This window comes from Quercus lobata, chromosome 4 (genome assembly GCF_001633185.2).
Source record: "Quercus lobata isolate SW786 chromosome 4, ValleyOak3.0 Primary Assembly, whole genome shotgun sequence".
NCBI classification, from domain to species: Eukaryota; Viridiplantae; Streptophyta; class Magnoliopsida; order Fagales; family Fagaceae; genus Quercus; species Quercus lobata.
In genome coordinates this window covers 74,562,118-74,584,628 of record NC_044907.1, presented here as the reverse complement: position 1 = coordinate 74,584,628, position 22,511 = coordinate 74,562,118, and the positions used below count along the sequence as shown (strand labels likewise).

Genomic DNA, 22,511 nt, shown 5'->3' with positions numbered 1-22,511 from the left:
CTGACCCTCCACTTGTAGGTCAGGCAGGAGCTTATTTCTGTATCCATCCTATCAACCGTCCCGTCTAACTTTCTATTAGTTGCATGGGTCGAAGTTTACACCGTCCAAATGTCTTTTCTCATTAATCAGTTCTGGGTATTGGCAGATGCATTTACTGAAGAGGGGACGCATTTTCCTTGGTCCAATTTCACACCCTACTTCCCTATGGGCCCCATTCCGTTCACATCACCTTGAGGGGGCTGTTTGGGGATTGCCTCCACCATGATGTTGGTCTTCCCATTGAAGCTCTGGAATGCCGAGGACAGGGTAAGTTCTCAGCCGTTCCCCTTGCTACCCCGGCCATTGATCATTCGTCCTCGGCAAGATACCTCCTCGGCACGGGCCCTGGGCCCAGATAGAGTTTGGGCCGGATTGCAGACCTCTTGGACCCACAGAGTTTAATTAGCAAACTTTTACTAGTTTTCATCTAAATCTACCACTAACACCACTGTTTTACTTACCATTATCAATCTACCACATCAACAAGTATGAAAAATTTTGTCAAATTTCTTTTGTCTTAAAAATTCAAAAAAAAAAAAAAAATTCTATGTAGTTCATGTTAATTAGTAGTAATTTTGCATCTAAATAAGATGATCAATTTTTGCCTTAGGCCCCCAAATGCATCAAGCCACCCCTGGTTAGAGAGCTAGACACAAGATATTATAAGATAATGGTTAAATGGACTCTTACTTTGAAAGCCTAAATGCACACACATGCAATTTTTAACCCTAATTACGCGGTCGTGTCAAGTCTCCCGTTCTTTATACACAATGTTCTATAGTCTACACAAGCATTAAAGATCTTCATCCCAAACATTAAATAAATATGTTCATTTAGAGTAATGCTATAACCACAAACTATTTTACAACATTTTTACAAACTATTGATGTGACAAATTCTTACTAGTTCTAATTTGGGCCCACCATTAACATCATATTTTTATTTATAATAACTATTTGGAAAATGCTAAAGCCACATCAGCAATTTTTAAAAATATTGTAAAATAGTTTGTGTCTAGCATTACTCGTCCATTTATTATAATAAATACTTAATTAGAAAATATTGGCTACCGCTTTTAGACTATTGCAAGTAACATCAAACTATGAAAGTGTCAACTTGAATTTAATTATTTATAAATTTAAACGAATAACAATTTTTTATAACATAAACATATACTTAAACATAAAATATATTAATGAAATTAAATGATTTTTTATATATGTTCATCCCATGTGTGGATATTTTTCTCATTATTTAAAAACATAAAAGAGAAAATATTGAGACATTTTATTTCAACCAAAGTTTAACCTACAAAGTGTGTATGTGTGTGTGTATATAGTGAAATGTTTGACTTTTTTTGTACCTCTCCCTATTGTGCTATGTGGCTGTGGGTCCGAGAGGTCTGCAATCCGGCCCAAACTCTATCTGGGCCCAGGGCCCGTGCCGAGGAGGTATCTTGCCGAGGACGAATGATCAATGGCCGGGGTAGCAAGGGGAACGGCTGAGAACTTACCCTGTCCTCGGCATTCCAGAGTTTCAATGGGAAGACCAACATCATGGTGGAGGCAATCCCCAAACAGCCCCCTCAAGGGGATGTGAACGGAATGGGGCCCATAGGGAAGCAGGGTGTGAAATTGGACCAAGGAAAATGCGTCCCCTCTTCAGTAAATGCACCTGCCAATACCCAGAACTGATTAATGAGAAAAGACGTTTGGACGGTGTAAACTTCGATCCATGCAACTCATAGAAAGTTAGACGGGACGGTTGATGGGATGGATACAGAAATAAGCTCCTGCCTGACCTACAAGTGAAGGGTCAGGATTAACCAAGACGGACTATATAATAAAAAGGAAGGTGCACCAACCAAGAGGCTGGGAAAAATGGCCAAAATCCAGAGCCTCCCAGCCCACCTCCAGGAGAAAGACTCCAGGGGTGAAGGAAACATAACTATATACGAACACCCTGAAAAACCCACCGCCTGGTGACTAAGGCCTAGCCTTTCAAACCCACGCTCTACAAATGATATTGTTTGGGCCCTTTTTACGTGTGAACTCGACACTGTTACGGTTCAAACCCACGCTCTACAAATGATATTGTTTGGGCCCTTTTTATGTGCGAACCCGACACTGTTACGGTCCGCCACGAATCGTGTCCTTACAATTGGCGCCGTCTGTGGGGAAGGCTTGTATGTTGGTATAGGAGGTGGGTCGATAGAGTTTCTTTGTTATTTCTAACCGTTGGTTATAGAATTCTAATATAAAGTTCTGCTAGGGGCTACGTTTCTTGACTAGGGGCTTGGCTGAGGAGTTAACTCCCTTAAAGCCAAGGTCCCCCGTAAAGAGCAAACTAGGCACTTGGTAGCGTTAATCGTATGGATAAACTCTAGGGGCTTGGCTGAGGAGCTAACTCCCCTAAAGCCAAGATCCCACACAAAGAGAAAACTAGGTTTTGGACAGAACTAAGGCATTGCATGGTCCACGGACTCAAGCTTATGGGGAAACCAACTACCTGGATATGGAAAACTAGGTTTTGGACAAAACCAAGGCATTGCATGGTCCACGGACTCAAGCCTATGGGGAAACCAACTGCCTGGATGTGGAAAACTAGGTTTTGGACAGAACCAAGGCATTGCATAGTCCTCGGACTCAAGCCTATGGGAAAACCAACTACCTGGATGAGGAAAACTAGGTTTTGGATGGAACCAAGGCATTGCATAGTCCTCAGACTCAAGCCTATGGGGAAACCAACTACCTGGATGTGGAAAACTAGATTTTGGACAGAACTAAGGCATTGCATGGTCCACGGACTCAAGCCTATGGGGAAACCAACTACCTGGATGTGGAAAACTAGGTTTTGGACAGAATCAAGGCATTGCATAGTCCTCGGACTCAAGCCTATGGTGAAACCAACTACTTGGATGAGAAAATTGGGCACTGATCACGTGCTTTGCGTCCCCAAATGACTTTTGAACAGGAGGGTACCCTAGTATTTTGTGAGCTGCTCGGACTTGGCCATCACTGTCATTCACAAAAACTGCCGCTTGTAAAACGGTCTCCAAATCCGCCCGATTGACTAAGTGAAAATGCCGTGTGTAGGTGTGTTCATCTGCAAAAAAAAAACAACAAAAGCAAACACATATGCATGGTTAGTTATCGAACAACATTAGATTAGAATGGCGTAAAGGGTTATCCCCCTTCCATTCCCGGTACCCCACCTGGTTCTCCTTCTACTACGGGGCATGGATCGCCATCGTGCCATTCTTCAGAGACGATAAGGAAGTCCTTGTTCAATCCCTTATTGGAGTCAGGGAGGCACTGGATCAACCGAACCCTGTCGTCCCTCGACCTCATGTAGTAGGTTTTCCCTTTCAATTTTTGGAGGTTATAGCACCAGTTCACGTCATGATGGGTCAGTCTTAACCCCATCTTTTCATTTAAAGCGTCCACGCACCCCAGAATCCTAAAAATGTTGCCGGCACATTGGGTGGGGGCTAAACGGAAATGTCTGAGATAACCCCTCGTCACTGGCCCCATAGGGATTCTCATGCCTCCCTCAACAAAGGCGAGGACGGGAATTACCACCGCGCCTGTTCCCTTCTTATAGTGCCATTCCCCCATCTTACAGTGCTCCAGGCTTACGTTGGGGGAAATCCTATTATCAACGATGAACTTATTCATCGCCTCTTCAGTATCGACCAAGTTCCTCAATCTCAATTTAGTCGTCTTTGTCATTTACTAAAACAAACCTAAACCCGCAACGGGAAAGAAAGGGAACCAAAGAGAAATAAACTCAGAAAAGAAAAAGCACGAGTTAATGGAGGTAGGAAACTTACATAAAAGAAGAATTACGCTTCGGATAGGCTTTATGTGCTTGAGAGAGACTTGAATTAGGGCGGAAGTTCAGATGAACCCTGGATACACGCATTAAAACTCTTAAGTGCAAAACTGAAGAGACGGATCCATCTCCAAAAAATCTTTTATACTTTCTAGGGTAACTGCATGCCCTTTTCCCGCCCAAAGAGGCCAGGAGATCACCACCGTTCGATTTTCATCACACCGTTAAACGTGGGAAGCACAGAGCCGCCCGTATTTAATGAGGCCACGTTTCGCCTTCCAGGGGCACTAGGAACGTGCCTTGGGCAGGTGAAAAACCTCGGGAATCGATAGATGACAAGGATTGATAGACATTGGCAGATCTCTGATGTCATCAAAACCCTCCTATCCGTTCGAGGAGACGGATAGCAGGATTTTGAGGGGCTATTGTGGGTCCGAGAGGTCTGCAATCCGGCCCAAACTCTATCTGGGCCTAGGGCCCGTGCCGAGGAGGTATCTTGCCGAGGACGAATGATCAATGGCCGGGGTAGTAAGGGGAACGGCTGAGAACTTACCCTGTCCTCGGCATTCCAGAGTTTCAATGGGAAGACCAACATCATGGTGGAGGCAATCCCCAAACAGCCCCCTCAAAGGGATGTGAACGGAATGGGGCCCATAGGGAAGCAGGGTGTGAAATTGGACCAAGGAAAATGCGTCTCCTCTTCAGTAAATGCACCTGCCAATACCCAGAACTGATTAATGAGAAAAGACGTTTGGACGGTGTAAACTTCGATCCATGCAACTAATAGAAAGTTAGACGGGACGGTTGATGGGATGGATACAGAAATAAGCTCCTGCCTGACCTACAAGTGGAGGGTCAGGATCAACCAAGACGGACTATATAATAAAAAGGAAGGTGCACCAACCAAGAGGCTGGGAAAAATGGCCAAAATCCAGAGCCTCCCAGTACACCTCCAGGAGAAAGACTCCAGGGGTGAAGGAAACATAACTATATACGAACACCCCGAAAAACCCACCGCCTGGTGACTAGGGCCTAGCCTTTCAAACCCACGCTCTACAAATGATATTGTTTGGGCCCTTTTTACGTGCGAACTCGACACTGTTACGGTTCAAACCCACGCTCTACAAATGATATTGTTTGGGCCCTTTTTACGTGCGAACCCGACATTATTACGGTCCGCCACGAATCGTATCCTTACAGTGGCTATATAAATTTATGTCACATTTATATTTAAAAACACCAAAAATTTGTCAATTAAGTGAACCATCTTAGTACTATTTTTGCAACCGTTTGTTTGGCCTTTTTGCTAAACCTTTTTGTTACTTTCAAAAAATTGAATTACATATAAGGAGACAAAAAGGGAGGGAGAAATCTATGGGACTTTACCAACAGCAAACCCGTCGTTTTTCGAACACATTACTAGAAAAAGTTTTTTGTTTTGTTTTTAAACTTTCTGGTCAAATATGGTTTAGGCTTTGGTTTTTCAATTGACTTGATTTTGAGTTAGGGTAGTGTTTGGGTGTGTTTTTCTATTGAATGACTGGTAGAGATTGATGGGATGGGAGTTATAGCTGAAAATCTTAATGGCAATGACAAGGCAATTAACTATTGACTATTGTCAATTGGCTTTTAGTTTGAGTATTATTGGTTTCTAAAGTAACTTTGGATTTTAAGAGTACGATCTGCACCCCTAGAATTTGTAAATTTGATTGAGTTTTTTTGTTTCTATGACTCATAGCAGATAAAACACTTCCTTTCCACTGTTTCTTTTCTATAATTTAGATACGTCTCTCTACATTGTTAAATTAATTCTCATGTTCTCTACAAATCCAAACCTTTTGTTTGATTCCTATGAATTTTTTTAATTTTTTTTTTATATATATCTTTTTGCCCGAATATTCCTTGGTATTGGACTTCGGTTGAGTTTTGTATCGTAGTTTTTTTTAGGGTGGTAGAATGACGAGTTAATTTACAAAGCTTTGATTAGATCCATTGCAAAGGGGGTCAATGTGACATTCCAAAGCCTTTGCTACTGGAATTAAACAAGTTTATGTTTAATTCGAGAAATTAAACATAAACTTGTTTTTTAAACATATGAAGAAAAAAAACATATATTACCTTATTTTATTTGTGCATATTTATCTACTTTGCTTACAAATAAAAGAGAAAATACTGATACTGTTTATGCTGGAATTAAAACTTAAAATAGAACAAGAGTTTAAAGATATTTTAAGAATAATTATATTTTTCTGGATAAAAACATAAAATTGTATATTATTTGTTAAAGCTAACATGTGAAGAAAAAAGTTAAAAAAGAGGAATAATAAAATGAAGGCGAAAAGCACATTTTCCTCCCTACATTTTCACACGATTCCCATTTTGGTCCCTATATTTTATTTTCACCGTTTTTAGTCTCTGTTTAGAAAAACGCCTTCTATTTTAGTCCTTTCCATCAGTGCCATTAGGGCACTGACCTATGTGGCAAACGGAATTATTAAAATAATAATAAAAAATTTTATTTTGTCATTAAAAAATGCCAAGTCAGCATTTAAATTTTAAAAAATAATTTATTAATTTTAACTAAATAAAAAAAATAAAAAACAGAAATAAAAATGAAAAATCACATTAATTGAGATTGAAGTGTGTCCTGAACAAGAACAACAAGAACACAAACTCAGATCTAAAAATACAAAATTAAAATCCAAAAATCACCAACCCAGAAAATAACAACAAAAAATTAAACTATAGCATTTTCTTGCCCTTTCTTGTCAACACAGTTATCCTAGCATACCAGAAAAGCTAAATCCTAGAGAGAGATTAAGATTTAGTGACGGTAGGAGGGTTATCCTCATTGGTAGTGGTGGCGGAAGCAGCCTCGAGAGATGGAGTCTGCGGCGCAGTTCCAGCGTCGACGACAGAAGAAGCGGCGGCGGAGGAGGCACGAGTCTTAACAGTGTCGAGCATTTTGCGGCTGATCTCGCGAGAGTAAACCTGGAGGATCTCGATGCCGTCGTCCTCAGCAGAGGCGGATGCGGCGGCGGTGGAGAAAGCCTCAGTCTCAATGAGGCGTGCGGCAGAGGAGGCCTCGTCGCTCGGCAAGGTGTCGTAGCACTTGGAGAGAATGGATTGCTTGGAGAGCGTCTCAACGAGGCGCGCCACCACGACGTTGCGTGTGCGCTGTGTCGGCGGCCATATGCTGAACACTAAGGTGTTGGTATTTGAGAGAGAAAGAGAGAGTCATGGATCTGAAAAGAAAGAAGAAAAACAATATACAAACACAAATAGAGCAAGTAATGGATCTAGAAAGAACGAAGAAAAAGAAGTATAAAATGAGAGTGGGAGTGTTGTGCTGGTTTTATTTTAATTTTTTGGGTTTGTGTTTTGTGTCTTGTGTCTGTTTTCATATTTAATTCCTTGTTCAGGTTTAATTTGATGTTTTTATTTTTTGGGTTTGTGACTTTTGGATTTTAATTTTGTGTTCTTAGATCTGAGTTTGTGTTCTTGTTGTTCTTGCTCAAGACACACTTCGATCTCAATAAATGTGACTTTTTATTTTTATTTCTGTTTTTTATTTTTTTATTTAGTTAAAATTAATAAATTATTTTTAAAAAAAATTAAATGCTGACTTGGTATTTTTTTAATGACAAAATAAAATTTATTATTATTATTTTAATAATTCTGTATGCCATGTAGGTCAGTGCCCTAACGGCACTAACGGAAAGGACTAAAACAAAAGGCGTTTTTCTAAATATGGACTAAAAGCGGTGAAAATAAAATATAGAGATCAAAGTGGGAATTATGTGAAAATGTAGGGACGAAAATATGCTTTTCGCCTAAAATGAATTGAGATAAGAGTTTCAATATTTTCCTAACTCCAACATTAAAATTAAAAAAATAAAGATACATGGTTATGGCATTACTATTTAATAATTTATAAACTATTTAAATCATTAGATATGGGGTCTAATAATTTGTGGCCCTGGCCCACTAGCCCTGGCCCACTTTACATCAGGGCCCAAGGCCCGAGCTGAGGAGAGGAATTGCCGAGAACACACAATGAAAGTCCAGGTAGCTTTGATATATAGCCAAGGATGATTCTGTCATCGGCATCCCCAAGGCATTCCTAAAAGAAATGACAAGAATGGCATAGGAACAGTTTTAGGAAGAGCCGAGCATATCCGCATCGATAGATAAGGGAGCCCTGGATAGTATGGCGACAAAGGACAAAAGAAAGGCTGCCATTACTACCATTAAATACTTTACGGCGGACAGAGCAATACTTTTCAGCTTTTTACAACCACCCCCAACCACTCTGGATATGGGCTGATGGGACAAGTATCAGTCCTGGAAAGTTGAACCTACACGTGGATGTTGGGAGGGGAGTGAAAGCTACTATAAAAGGAAAAATAAGCAATTCAGGAAGGGGGCTGAGAAAAAGGCCCAGAACCAGAGCCTCCCAGACCGCCTCAAGGAGAAAGACTCCTCGAGCGAACACGATTTAAATGTGTATAAACACTATGACTAACCCCTCGTCCGGTGACCAAAGTCTAGCCTTTCAAACCCACGCTCTACAAATTATATTGTTCGGGCCCTCAACGTGCGAACCCTATACTGTTTTGGGGTCGTTACAAATCAAGTCCTTACAATTGGCACCGTCTGTGGGAAATGCTTGTGTGTTGGCACCGGCGGTGAGTCGAAAAAATTCCCCCATCACACCCAACAGCCCGTTGTCGTGCTCTAACGTAAATTTCCATTAGGGGCTACGTTTTTCCATCAGGGGCTACGCTTCGAAGCGTCAGTAGCGCGGATGGTTCTAGGGCTTGGTCGAGGAGCTAATCCCCCCAAACCAATGTCCCACGGCTTGGCCAAGGGGCTAATCCCCCCTACTTAAGGAAAATATCTAAGTTTTGGACAGAACCAAGGCATTGCATGGTCCTCGGACTCAAGCCTATGGGGAAACCAACTGCTTAAGGAAAATATCTAAGTTTTGGACAGAACCAATGTATTGCATGGTCCTAGGACTCAAACCTATGGGGAAACCAACTACTTAAAAATCAAGTTTTGGACAGAACCAAGGTATTGCATGGTCCTCGAACTCAAGCCTATGGGGAAACCAACTACTTAAAAATCAAGTTTTGGACAAAACCAAGGTATTGCATGGTCCTCGAACTCAAACCTATGGGGAAACCAACTACTTAAAAATCAAGTTTTGGACAGAACCAAGGTATTGCATGATCCTCGAACTCAAACCTATGGGGAAACCAACTACTTAAAAATCAAGTTTTGGACAGAACCAAGGTATTGCATGGTCCTCGAACTCAAACCTATGGGGAAACCAACTACTTAAAAATCAAGTTTTGAACAGAACCAAGGTATTGCATGGTCCTCGAACTCAAAACTATGGGGAAACCAATTACTTAAAAATCAAGTTTTGGACAGAGTCGAGGTATTGCATGGTCCTCAGACTCAAACCAATAGGGAAATCAATTACTTAAAAATCAAGTTTTGGACAGAACCAAGGTATTGCATGGTCCTCAAACTCAAACCTATGGGGAAACCAACTACTTAAAAATCAAGTTTTGGACAGAACCAAGGTATTGCATGGTCCTCGGACTCAAATCTATAGGAAAACCAACTACATAAGAACCAAGTTTTGGACAGAATCAAGGTATTGCATGGTCCTCAGACTCAAACCTATGGAGAAACCAAGCAATTAAGGAGAGTTCTAGATTGCTCAGACCTACGGGATGATTATATACTAAAAGTCGGATTAAGTCCTAGACGGAATGAAGATCCCTACCTATCCTCGGACGCTCAGTTCTAAAGGAACTGATGCAAACGAGTGCTTAAGTTCGATACGATCATACTTCAATCCTCGGACTCGATGCCAAAAATGGCTAAGGCTATGAAGGATATTAAGAAGGTGGCAAAGCACCCTAGTACTTGGCGACCCGCATGGGCAGCTCATCGTGGGTTACCCCTCCTCGGATGGTTACCTCCTACATAGTGCCGAGCATTCAGTTGTCATCTTGGCTGATCTTGGGTATGTAACCTTTTTTCAGGTCGGCATTATTGTGCCGGATAATTTCTATAAGCTCGGAATAATGTCTTTTTCTTAGCAAGGGCCTCGGCCCTAAGTATCGTCTTTCCAGGTTGGCATTATTGTGCCATATAGTTTTAATAACCTCGGAATAATGTCTTTTTCTTAACAAAGGCCTCGACCCTAAGTATCGTTTTTTGAGGTCGGCATTATTGCGCCGAATAGTTTCAATAAGTTCATAAAGATATCTTTTTCTTAACAGGAGTTTTGGCCCTAAGTATTGTTCTGAATAATAAAAAAAAAGTCACATAATGGCACATCCATTCATAGCATAACTATTGCAGAGAAGAAAGAATACATAGAATAAAATAATGTCAACTTTTATTAATGTAAAGAGGTAGTACAACGTACAATAAAGGGCTTAAACTAGCCTATGCAAGAAGCTAATTACAAAAGCAAAACTAAAAAGGTACAATGAAACGACAAATCTTTCTAAACTGTACTCCAATGGCGATTGTGTATAAGAGGGTGACCTCCTTTGATGGATGAGGAGAAGAAGAGGAAGAAGTAAAAGCACCAGGATGGATCCGATGATGGGAAAGAAGAAGAAGGGGAGGCAAAAGGAGGCACCAGTGAAGGAAGAGAGGAAGAAGTAGGGATACTTAATCCCTGCGTCAACCCTGACTCCTAACACACTGGTATCATATTAGCTATACTCGAAAGAGAGCGGATGGTACTGATGATGAGCAACCCCAGATCAGTCGCACCAAAAATTTGATGCGATTAACCTGCTTCGAATTTTGGCTGAAAGAAGATGAAAAATATCTTGAGTCTCTGCCAACTCTGTCTTGACTGAGCCATCTTAAGTTTCGGAGGGACACGGTGCTTCTGGAGAGGGTGTGGTTCCTTCACCCCCGTTTTTGCCTCAAACATATCACACTCTAGGGTTTGATTGCGCTGATAAGGAAAACTTTGAAATGCAGCTGGAGGTTTAAGACTTTAGAAAAACTAAAGGGTCTCTATTTAAAGGAAATAACCTCTTGCCTTGCTTCTTATATGGAAGGCAAGTTTAGCGGCATTTAATCCATTCAGATTTCCAAGAAAAGCTGCAAACGAAATAGCGTCCATTCAACTCCCCAACGCCGTTTATAACCGTCAGATTTGATTGGCCTCGTAATGGGAAGTTATTAAAGACACGCTTCGTACATGGAAATGGCAGGAGCGCATCGTGAGTAAATCTAAAAGAATGTCTTGTAACCCGGCGCATTTTCTAGGCAGATGAAGAGACACCGACATTAATGAAGGACAAAGTTGGGTCAGCCATGATACAGGCCCGACATCGCCAAAACCCTCCTCCCCGACCAAAAGGTCGGGTAGCAGGATTTTGAGGGGCTATTGTGGGGTCTAATAATTTGTGGCCCTGGCCCACTTTACATCAAAGCCCAAGGCCCGAGCCGAGGAGAGGAATTGCCGAGGACGCACAATGAAAATCCAGGTAGCTTTGATATATAGCCGAGAATGATTCTGTCCTCGGCATCCCTAAAAGAAATGGCAAGAACGGCATAGGAATAGTTTTAGGAAGAGCCGAGCATATCCGCATCGATAGATAAGGGAGCCCTGGATAGTATGGTGACAAAGGACAAAAGAAAAGCTGCCATTACTGCCATTAAATACTCTGCGGTAGACAGAGCAATGCTTTTCAGCTTTTTACAAAAATCCATGAGATTTTCACTAAAAATACTTGAGGGAATTTACCACCAAAAACCAATGAGAATTTTACTAAAGCCCATTAAGGAAATTTTAAGTTAAAAACTCATGAGATTTTCACTAAAAAAAAAAAAAAATCCTTCTTGACTTCTTGGGTTTCTTTTTTTTTTTTTTTTTTTTCATAAAAATCTTATGAGATTTTCAATTAAAAAAAATATTTTAGGGAATTTTCACCAAAAACTTATGAGATTTTTATTATTTAAAAAAAAAAAACCCATCTAGGGAATTTTTCACCAAATTTTTTTGAGATTTTCATCAAAAACCCTTTTGAGAGAATTTTTCCTTAACAAGTCATGGGATTAACATTAGAGGCCCTTCAGAAAATATTTTTCAAATTGAAAACCCTTTTTCAAAAATATAAATTATTTTCCAAAATATAAATCCCTTTCCGAAATAAAAACACTTTTCAAAACACAAATCCTTTTCCAAGACAAGCTCCATTTTTCAAATTAAAAACCCTTTTACCAAGTGGTTTTTAAAAAAGTGATGCTGGGCCCATGATTTAAATTAATTAACCCAATAGACCACAAAAGCAAGCCGACATATCTACCCTACCCTTTGGGCTGACCTTTTATCCTTGATGACTATTTTACACGAGTAATTACATGGACAATAAATTAATCAAATTTTCTTTGCTTTTAAAGGAGTGGGGTACTATCATGGACAACGTGATGGTCATTTTACAAGTATAAGTAATTATGGAGTGTGAGAGGATAAGAGTCGGAATTCAAGTTTCTAGGAAGAAGTTTCACATACATATACATTTAGATTAAACTAAAATCTTTGTTAAAAATAAAAAAGAGAAAAAGAAAAAGAAAAAAAGTGTGAGGTAACCCAATTTAATTTATCATGAAATTTATCTTTCTAGTAAATGAAAAAGCACTAAGAATTGTGGAGGGATGAGAAAGCAAACCAATCATTTATGAGTGTCAGTAGGAAGCAGTCTCTTACGCGCATATGAAAGTGAGATGACACATATTTTGTCCATCTGAGCTTATCCTTGAAGAGGATAAGATTCTGTAAACTATTGAAATCCTGAGTGAAGGATCTCAAATCTCAAATGAGGTATCACAGGCAGTCTCATGTTTATTGAAGAAGGAAGAAAACACTAACCCGATTTTGAAAACTTTGTGGAGATGATTATAGGTTTGAGATCAAGCATAGTTTTTTAAGAAGGCTAACAAGACTGCCAATGCATTGGCTAGGATGAGTCATAGACAAGTCGAAGATTTTGTCTTCTACCTGACCCCTCACCAAGCGTTTCATAGTTTTGTTGATTTTGGTTTATTTAGTGTGTGTTTGGCTTTAGTTTAAAAAGTCAGTTTATTTTACTATTTAGTTTATTTTTACTATTATTCATGAGTCTTATTGCACTTTTTAGTACTATTCATGGATTTCACTGTAATATTTCAGCTAACTTTTACTTTTATCTATAGTACTTTTAGTAAAAAGTTTTTAATTTCAGGAAAATAAGCGGATTCTAAACAAACCCCTGGTAGTTAGTTTTTGTTTCAGACCTATTTCAGTTAACGTTAACTCATAATTTGTGACTTACCAAGAAGAAGAAAAACCCACAATTTATGCTCTGCCTTAATTATTGGAGAGCTTAGGCCATGTTTGGTTCAATAATTTTCATCACTCAATTTCTGTCACTCATCACTCAAAATACCCTACCCATTTGGCACCATCACTCACTTATCATCACTCAATATTTTTCACACTATTTGTGGGTCCCATACCTGTCACTCGGTACAATATTTTTTTTTTTTTTTTTAGTATCACCAAACCCAGTGAAAAAAAGAACCCAAATCAGATCACTGAACCTAGTGAAAGAAGAAGAAGAAAAAAAAAAAAGAAGAAACCCAGATCAGATCACCGAATCCAGTGAAAGGAGAAGAAGAAGAAGAAGAAAAGAAATAAAAAAGATCAGAAGGAAGAAGAAGAAGCCACCTAGTGTGAAAGGAAAAAGAAAAAAAAAAAAGATGAAGAAACGCAACCCAGTGAAAAAAAAAATGATGGTCAAAAGTTGCGGTTAAAGTCTGACAGTGGGTCCCTCCATATAGTGTTATTTAAGGAAATGTCATTGAGTTATGAGTTATGAAAACAAAGTTATGGTGGTACCAAACGGACTTCTAGCTATGGATCCCACTATTTTTGAGTTATGAGTTATAGAAATAGAGATATAAGTTATGAAAATTAATGAACCAAACACCCCCTTAATGTTCCATAGATTTGGTTCCATGAACATTTCAAGACAATTGTCAAAATATGACATGCATGGAAGAGGACCATGAGGTTGAGATCACATGCTACTGCATTCTTATTAAGAATGCTAAATGTTATAAATGTTAAATTTTAACATCAATTTGTAAAAAACACCAAAAAGCAAGTTACAACAAACATGCTAAACTTTTATATATATATATATATATATATAGCAATTGAGCTACAGTGAGCTTTTAGAGATAAAAGCTCACTGTAGCCCCAATCTTAAAAAAAAAAAAAATTATTATTTTAATGCCTGTAGTGGAAAAGGTGGTTTGTGTAGTTGTTTTTAGTATTATTTTAATAAGTAGTTTATATTATTTTAAACGAAATAGTAAAAAAATAGTACTTTTGATGTTGGGTATATTGTAAAATGAGTTGTTAAAATTGATAAAATTGCTTTTTGAGATGCTAAATGTTTAAATTTTTAAAAGTTTTTGTGGAAATGCTCTAACAACATTATATGTGTTTCTACACATTTTTTCATCCATACGTACTTCTAAAAAAACTGAAAACTGTTATTTAAATACACGTACCAAATAAGTCCTACAACTTTTAAAAATTTTAATGGAAATGCTCTCACGATTGAAACTTTACATCTTTTTAGGTAAAAAAAAAAATTATATTTTTATCCAATTTATTTTTCTAAGTCTAATAAATGAATGAAAATAAACTCTCACAAACAAGTACAAAGATGTCAAGCTTTAGGCATTCTCCCCAACACTATTACAAATCAGCCTTAACAACTACAGTACACAGATCTCGGCCCTTTAACTATATTTTGGCTTCGTCCCTGCGTCTAATGCATTGCGTTATAGTACTTCATAGGCCCAAACCCTACCTATAGCTAGGATTCGTACAACTTTGTGCCCGTGATCAAGGCCTCTTAACACCAAGCCAATTAATTCACGTGGGCACGTAAGTTACAAATGTCTACAGATTCACATATCTATGTGTGTTTGGAGTGTCTGGGACATTTCCAAGCCCACTTATAAAGTAGACTATAGTGTAGTTGTATCTTCTGGTTTTGTTCACAGGTCTGCTATTTTATAGGGCATGTGTTTACGTGTGTAGGGTGAATAGGGCTATAAGAGAAGAGAAGGAGAGGCTAGGGAACTTCCTAGAAGTCAAGGTGGCCCTTTGAGGGAAAAGAGTACTGTACTATGTAACTAGTACATGTCCTCCCCATGGTTATAAAAATTGGATGGGACAAACAACTTGAAAGGGATGATTCATGCTTGATTCAAGATTTTTAGATCCAACGGTTTAATTGGGTGAAAAATAAAACTCATTTTTAGTGTTTCACTTTGTCATCCCATGAGTCAAATTATTGATGATTTTCTAAATACTTTAATTAATAATTGAGTCACATCAATATTTATTTAATTATATAAAATACAAGTTTAGGGAACGAAAAATATAGAGAAAGACTAAAAATCACATTAATAGAAGTAATAAAAAATAACATAACAATTAAGGGAATAATATAGAGTATGACTATAAGTAAAGTATAGTGAAGGGGAAAAAAAGATATGGTTGACCCTTCCTAGCTAACGTGAAGATCCATAATCAATCCCAAAATTTTGTTTGTTAATTGTTGTTGTTGTATAAAAAATACATTTCTAGTGACTAATATTAGTCACACAAAAATAACGCGGATTTATATTCTTACTCTTTGTTCTTTAAAATATTTATGTAAGAATACTTTTATGTAATATTAAATTCAAGATTTAGAAAAAAATTGAGCTGAAAATTTTTTACGAAGGTAAATAAAGATAGTTTCAAAGTATGAGAGTATGAAAATTTTTGCATTTTATCTTGGAAATTCTATAGTGAAATCCAAAAATTTGAGAAAAAAAAAAAAGGAAGATGACTAGAATGCAATACTGAAAAAAAAATTGAGAAAAAATTGAAGATGGATAGAATATAATTTAGAAACCTTTATTCTTCTAAGGTGCACAACTGTATTTACCAAGAATTTGAGAAAATTTCTAATAATGAAATGGTTAAAAAAGGAGAATTTATCTAAATTTATAAATTTTAATATGAATATCTTTGCATTTTATCTTGGAAATTCTATAGTAAAATCCAAAAATTTGAGAAAAAAAAAAAAAAAGGAAGATGACTAGAATGCACTATGGAAAAAAATTTGAGAAAAAATGGAAGATGGATAGAATAAAATTTGAGAAACCTTTATTCTTCTAAGGTGCAAAACTTGTTGGGCTTTTGTGGAGTCTAGTTGTTTTTTATCCAGATTATAACCCGACTTGAAATAATATTGTTACGGTTTTTTAATGGGAGATTTTCTGAGGTTTAGTCCATGGAGTGGAGGCATGGGCCGATAGGCTCAAGCCATAGCGTTGACGGACAAGCCTCCTTGGGGGTCCAAGGGTGACACCCTCGAGAAATTTTGTAGCCCATTTTGTAGCCCATTGTGAATCTTGTGCGCAAGATATAAAAATTGTTGTTCTGGAGATTAGGATTTTAAGAAGTTTTTTGAGAGAGAAAACTTTACTGTTGCATCTTATATTTTTCCCTGAGAATGGTGAAATCCTTGCAACTCTGTGGACGTAGCCTCCTTGGGCGTCCAAGGGCGATGCCCTCAGGAAAACTTTTAACCTGTTTTGTAGCCCATTGTGAATCTTGTGCACAAGATATAAAAATTTTTGTTTTGGAGATTAGAGTTTTATGAAGTTTTTTGAGAGAGAAAACTGTATTGCTGTATCTTGTATTTTTCCCTAAGAATTGTGAAATCTTTGCAACTCTGTGAACGTATGTAAATTGTTAAACCACATAAATATTATCTTGTTTGTATTTTTCCCTGAGAATGGTGAAATCCTTGCAACTCTGTGAACGTAGGTAAATTGTTGAATCACGTAAATATTATCTTGTGTGTGATTATTTTTTCTTTGGCGTATATTTTTTTCTCTATTTTTGCATTTCACAGATCTGGGAATTTCGTGTATATTCCCATCACAACTGTATTTACCAAGAATTAGAGAAAAATTCTAATAATGAAATGGTTAAAAAAAGAGAATTTATCTAAATTTATATCTTTTAATACAGTTAGTGAACGTATATTTTGATATATATATATATATAAAAGCATCTTTCTATTAAAAATGCCCTATTAGTTCTTTTATGATGCATATTCCTTGTATCATTAATCATATGTTTGATAGAGGAAGACAAGGGAGGAATAAAGCAAAGGAGAATGGAAGATGACTAGAATGCACTAAAATTTACCATATTCTGGCCATCTTTCCCTTTACTCTCATCTCCTCTTCCTCCATCTCTCTCGGTTCCAACTATTCTTAATACTTTTTTTTTTCTTTTTTTTTCATGGATGATACATAGTAAATCCTTTTGATAATTCAACACACATCCTTCCATCATGAGAGTAAGTTAGATGTAAAAAATTTCATAAGATTTATAAATAATTTTTGTACGAAAAATATATTATTTCTGTATTTTCAAGAATTAGAAAACAAAATGCTTTTCATCGAAATAAAAAGCATTTTATATCGAAATAAATGCATATCGGATTTATACATCTTTCACAATTTATAAATTCATGAACAAGTTGTGTGAAATGTGAAAGTATGCATATCTAAACTTATTGCTGACACAATAATATTTTAGCGTCCATCATTTCATGTAATACAATTCAAATATGCAAAAAAGAAAACAAAAATGTATTGAGAATCTGAAATGATCAAGTTTTTTTTTTTTTTTTTTTTTTCACTTTCAAATGATTCCAATACCGAACAAGAATTGTCAGTTAAGACTGAAAACTACAGCCTGGTTCTACAGTAAGTGCAGGTATAGACACTGCATAGTACATGAATCTTAGTAACTCACCTTTCACCTCTTGTTTGATTGGTGGTCAAAAGGGTGTGTATTGATTGCAGGAAAAACTCTTGAGGACATCCCAAATAATACCCATCTAATTTCACAACATGTTTAAACGTCAACTTTCACAACATATTTAAACGTCAACTTTGCATTAGCGCACCTAAATTCACTTGTTTAGTAAGTATTCATGACGGTCTTTACGTAAGTGCTGTAATTAAATCACAAATTGACTTTGAAACATATTGTAAAATTGGGTGTAAATTTAGACCTGTTACTTGATTGATGGGATGCATTTGCTTTGCATTTAGTTATGAGTTTGGAATTTTCTGCTACAATGAAACAGCTTTTCTATTGGTTAGGGGAAAGCTGCAATAGCTGTGTTTTGACCATATTTGGGAAGAGGGGTTTGGACGGTTGTGTTCAAAGAATGCTGCTGAGGACTGAGGCTGAGACCTGAGCTGAAGAGTTCTCAGGTCAGTGTTATGATTTTGCCTCACCACACGCCATTTTTGCTACTATGCCACAGTCCCACCAGCTCAGCGTGCTTGGAAAATTGATTTGGTTCTTTGTATTTGAGTTAGAGAGAGTACATCAAAAAGCACTTCCTTTTGTCTTTTTTTTTTTTTGGCAGCATTTTCTCATGTGACTAAAACTTTTGCCATATTAGGCATTTCCTTGTCTTCTTTCTACTCTACTATTCCCCCTCTTTTTTTTTTGCCATCTTTCTTTCATTCATTTAGGTAAGTAAACATTTCGTTGTTTATAAAAAATAAAAAATAAATAAACATTTGGTTGTTTAAGGAAGAAATAAGACCATTGTATGACATATATCTATATATCAAAGGCCAAAGAGATGATTCTTTTTTTTTTTTTAGAGAGAGAGTTTCAACTTAAGACGTTTGTCCCTTATGATAGTTTTTTATCATCAGACAAAGACATTAATTAGTTTTTGGTGTAGCCGGGGATTGAACTCCAGATCTCTTATACAAACATCAGAGACTTTACTAGTTGAGCTAACTAGAACCCACCCAACGAGAGGATCCTAATTCCTTTGAAAAAAAAAAAAAAAAAAAACTAGAGGATTTTAATAATCTCTATCTTTTACTTACGGTTTAGATTGAGGGGTAGGGAAGGGAGTAGAATATAGTTAGTTGAAGTTAGGTTAATTTTTTTACCAATTTTGCTCTATTCTACTCTACTCTCCTTTCCTTCAATCCAAACGGATCAGTGTAATTGATTTTATTTATTTATTTATGTAAATGTTTTTAATGTCTCATTTTTTTTCTAGACCCTTATTTGATAATTGATATAAGAGAAAATCTGTCTTCATCCCATTTTAACTTTCTAATTTTTCAAAATATTTCCTGCAACATGGGAGTCCCAATAACTATATATTTTTTTTAATACCAAAAAATGCAATAACCAAGATTTTTACTAAGCTCGTTCATCCTAATTGGACATGGAAAAATAAATTTCACAAATTTACCGATAAATCCTAATTTTGAAAAAATGTGACCAAGCATGGCAAAGCTTTGACCAAAAATCTGTTTATTTAATCATAGTAAATATAGACCTGTTTTAATTAAAAGAATATGAAACTCCCTTTGAGTATGGCTATATGGTACACTGTGTTGTCCTCGTGGACTTCACTCATTCTGTCATTTGGTTCAGCTTTTTGGGCCCATAAATGCGTTTAGTTTCGTTTTCCGCGTTGGACTCTCGAAATTGCATTACCGAAACGTGGGCCTCTCACAGGCTGTGGTCACATAGGTGGGTAGAGCCCATACCATGTGAGAGGCCTATTCCATAGAATGGATATAAGAGATATTTCTGCTAAAAAGGGCTTATGCTTTATTCAGTCAAAGGGTTGTGCTATCATACCATATTAATATGGCACAAAATCTTAATCGTTGAATTATATATTTTTTATGTTCTTAATATCTATATCAAATTTCATTCAAATTAAATATTATTTACTATTCGATCAATAACTTTATCCTTTTATACATAATTTTAGATCACAAAAACTTGAAATTTTAACATTTGTTTGATGATATAGCAATTGATCTTTAATTTTTTTGAAATTTTGCAAATATGAAGGATATAAGAAGAACATGCAATCCAACAATTAGATTTTCAAAATTCACACTCAATATAAAGATATATGAGGAGTTTGAAGAGTTTCTCTTCATGTTAGTTTGAAGAGAAAATTTGTTTTATTATATGAACAAAGTTTAGCCCCCAACAAGTTTGGAGGAATCTCCTCCAATCCACTGTGTTGCAATTTATAAGACTATTTGCATGTGTTCTTTAAAGAAGCCACATGACTCATTAAAAAAAATTGTGACTAAAATTATACATAAATAGTCTCTTTAATTGTTATATAGTGAGTTAGAGAAAGATAACTCTAAAACAGTTTAAAATTAAAAATTTTCCTTATTATATTTTACCAAAGGAAAATTTTTTGGCTCCAAAAATGTTTGAAACCCAATGCTTCAATCACTAATAGGAAGATGATATGTGTTCCATCATGTGTAATGCACATGACTCATTTAGTTAGTTAAATGAGTTATGTGCATTGTATATGATAAGGGCAAATAGAAATAAATAAATAAAAAAACTTATTTTTTACCATTTTGAGAAATGAAAAATAAAAAAAAAAATTTGAAAGAGTCGAATTTAAAAACTATTACCAAATGGACATATAGAATATTGTCATGTTATCCAACTAAATTCTTTTACGAGTACAACAAAATCTTATATCATGTTTACAAGAAGCTAAGATGTTAGTTCATCATAAGTTAAAATCAAATGAAATGAAAAAGATTATATCGGGGTCGATCACAACTCAAAATAAGAGTATTATGATAATGTGATTTTTTTTTTTTTGCCTCTCTAAACTCTCTATCCAACCAAGAACCGGCGTTGTGAGGCCTCTATTTCTTGGGTTCCAATTAAGCCTGTATGAACAATGATACGAGAAAACTAGCATACATGCCCTAGCTATAAAGCATACTGTGGACTTAAGTTATGATTTGATTTGGGCCAAAGGTCTCTAACCCCACTTGGAACCCATAGTCTCTCTCTCTCTCTTTCTCTCTAAGCTTGAGCTTGATTAATGAAACTCAAAAACTCTACCCGAGAGGTCCAAAACCATTACCAACTCAACCGCAACTTCGATGTCAACGTCTTTGCCAGGTATAAACTTTTATGTAAAAAAAAATTGGTTAAAATACAAAACTCACATTTTAAGTTTCTTTAAAATTCATTTCAGTTTTTTAATTTTGCTTTCATTCATTTCAGTTCTCTAAGTTTCAAATTTATTCAATTAATGCCTTTCTGTCAACTTTTGTTAAAATTTTTTGAAAAAAAAATTGGAAAATAATTTTCCATCATTAATTGAATTTTTTTAATTTAAAAAATTTGAAGAAAAATTTAAAAAATTGGATAATTAACCACAACATATAACAAAAGTTAATAGAAAAATCTTAATTGAATAAAATTGAAAGTTAGAGGATTGAAATGAATGAACACAAAGTTAGAGGACTGAAATGAATTTTAGTGAAATATAAAGGGTTGATTTTGCATTTTAGCCAAAAATATTAAAAAGCTTAATTTCTGTTTGGTTACTAAGAAAATTAGCATTCATTTGTTTATTTTCCGAGCTAACTTATTTATAGTAAGAAAATTAAAAACATATGCAACTTTTAGAATTTTACATTTGTTTTATGGACAAATCAATAAAAATTAAACGATTTATTTATTTAATCATAATGCAGAAAGCAAAAGATTGCACAATATAGAAAGTCTCATCCAATTGCTTCCGCTATTTCGCTTATGATGTTTTTTTTTTTTTTTTTTGCTTTAGTTAAAAGTGTTTTGTTTTCCGTTTATTTATTTTTATTTTAATTTATTTATACTTATTAGTGGTGTTATATATGTGAGTTCTAGTTATCTTAACTGATAAAGTTTTTAATTGTTGAATAATAATTGTTTTTTTTTTTTCTAAGGGGGTTGGTGAGAATTCATGCAGTAGGGCATGAGATTTTGTCATGTGGTACTTCTATGAAGAGAATTAAAATACTCTTAAGCCACATAAGAGATAAGAACATATTTTAAAAATAGAGACTCTTTATTTCCTTTGGTTCAATGTTTTAAGACCACTTTTTGTTACATTTTTTATTCAATATTTTAAGAGTACTATTTGTTTCATTTGGTTCAATGTTTTAAGACTTTTCCTCTCTCACACACAAAAAACTCTTTGCATTTCTATTCACTCTTTTAACTTCTACGCCTTTATATGAACATGCCTACAAACCTTCATGCCATTCAATTTCAAATACAAGAGTGCATGAGGTCCTGCCATGTGGCACTCTAATTTTGCATTTAGCATTTTTAACTACTTTTCATTAAGTTTTTTTTAAAACTATTATCTAATAGATCATAGTAACTTCTTTTTACTGTTGCATAAAATATGACTTATTGACAATTAAACCAAATGTTATTCTTTACAAAATAGACTAGCTTTTAAAAATAGACCAAATCTTATGAAAAGCCCAAACCCAGTTATTACCTTACATATTATGACCCAGGTCTGATCTTTCTCACGTGTAGATCAAGACCAAAACTCTTATCTACTTACAAATTCTCTTTTTCCTCCCCCACATGTAGATGATACTTCTAGAAAATCTCATTCTTATGAAAGCATGTC

General features: G+C 36.0%; 1 protein-coding gene across 1 annotated transcript; it reads right to left on the bottom strand.

Moving 5' to 3' along the window:
* Positions 1 to 6,690: 6,690 nt before the first annotated feature.
* LOC115985796 (MFP1 attachment factor 1-like) lies at positions 6,691 to 22,193 on the bottom strand. Its single transcript, XM_031108694.1, has 2 exons — positions 22,119 to 22,193; positions 6,691 to 7,050 (listed from the first exon to the last, which is right to left on the bottom strand). Exons 1-2 carry the CDS (start codon positions 22,191 to 22,193, stop codon positions 6,691 to 6,693), a joined length of 435 nt encoding a protein of 144 aa, XP_030964554.1.
* Between the last annotated feature and the right edge of the window lie 318 nt (positions 22,194 to 22,511).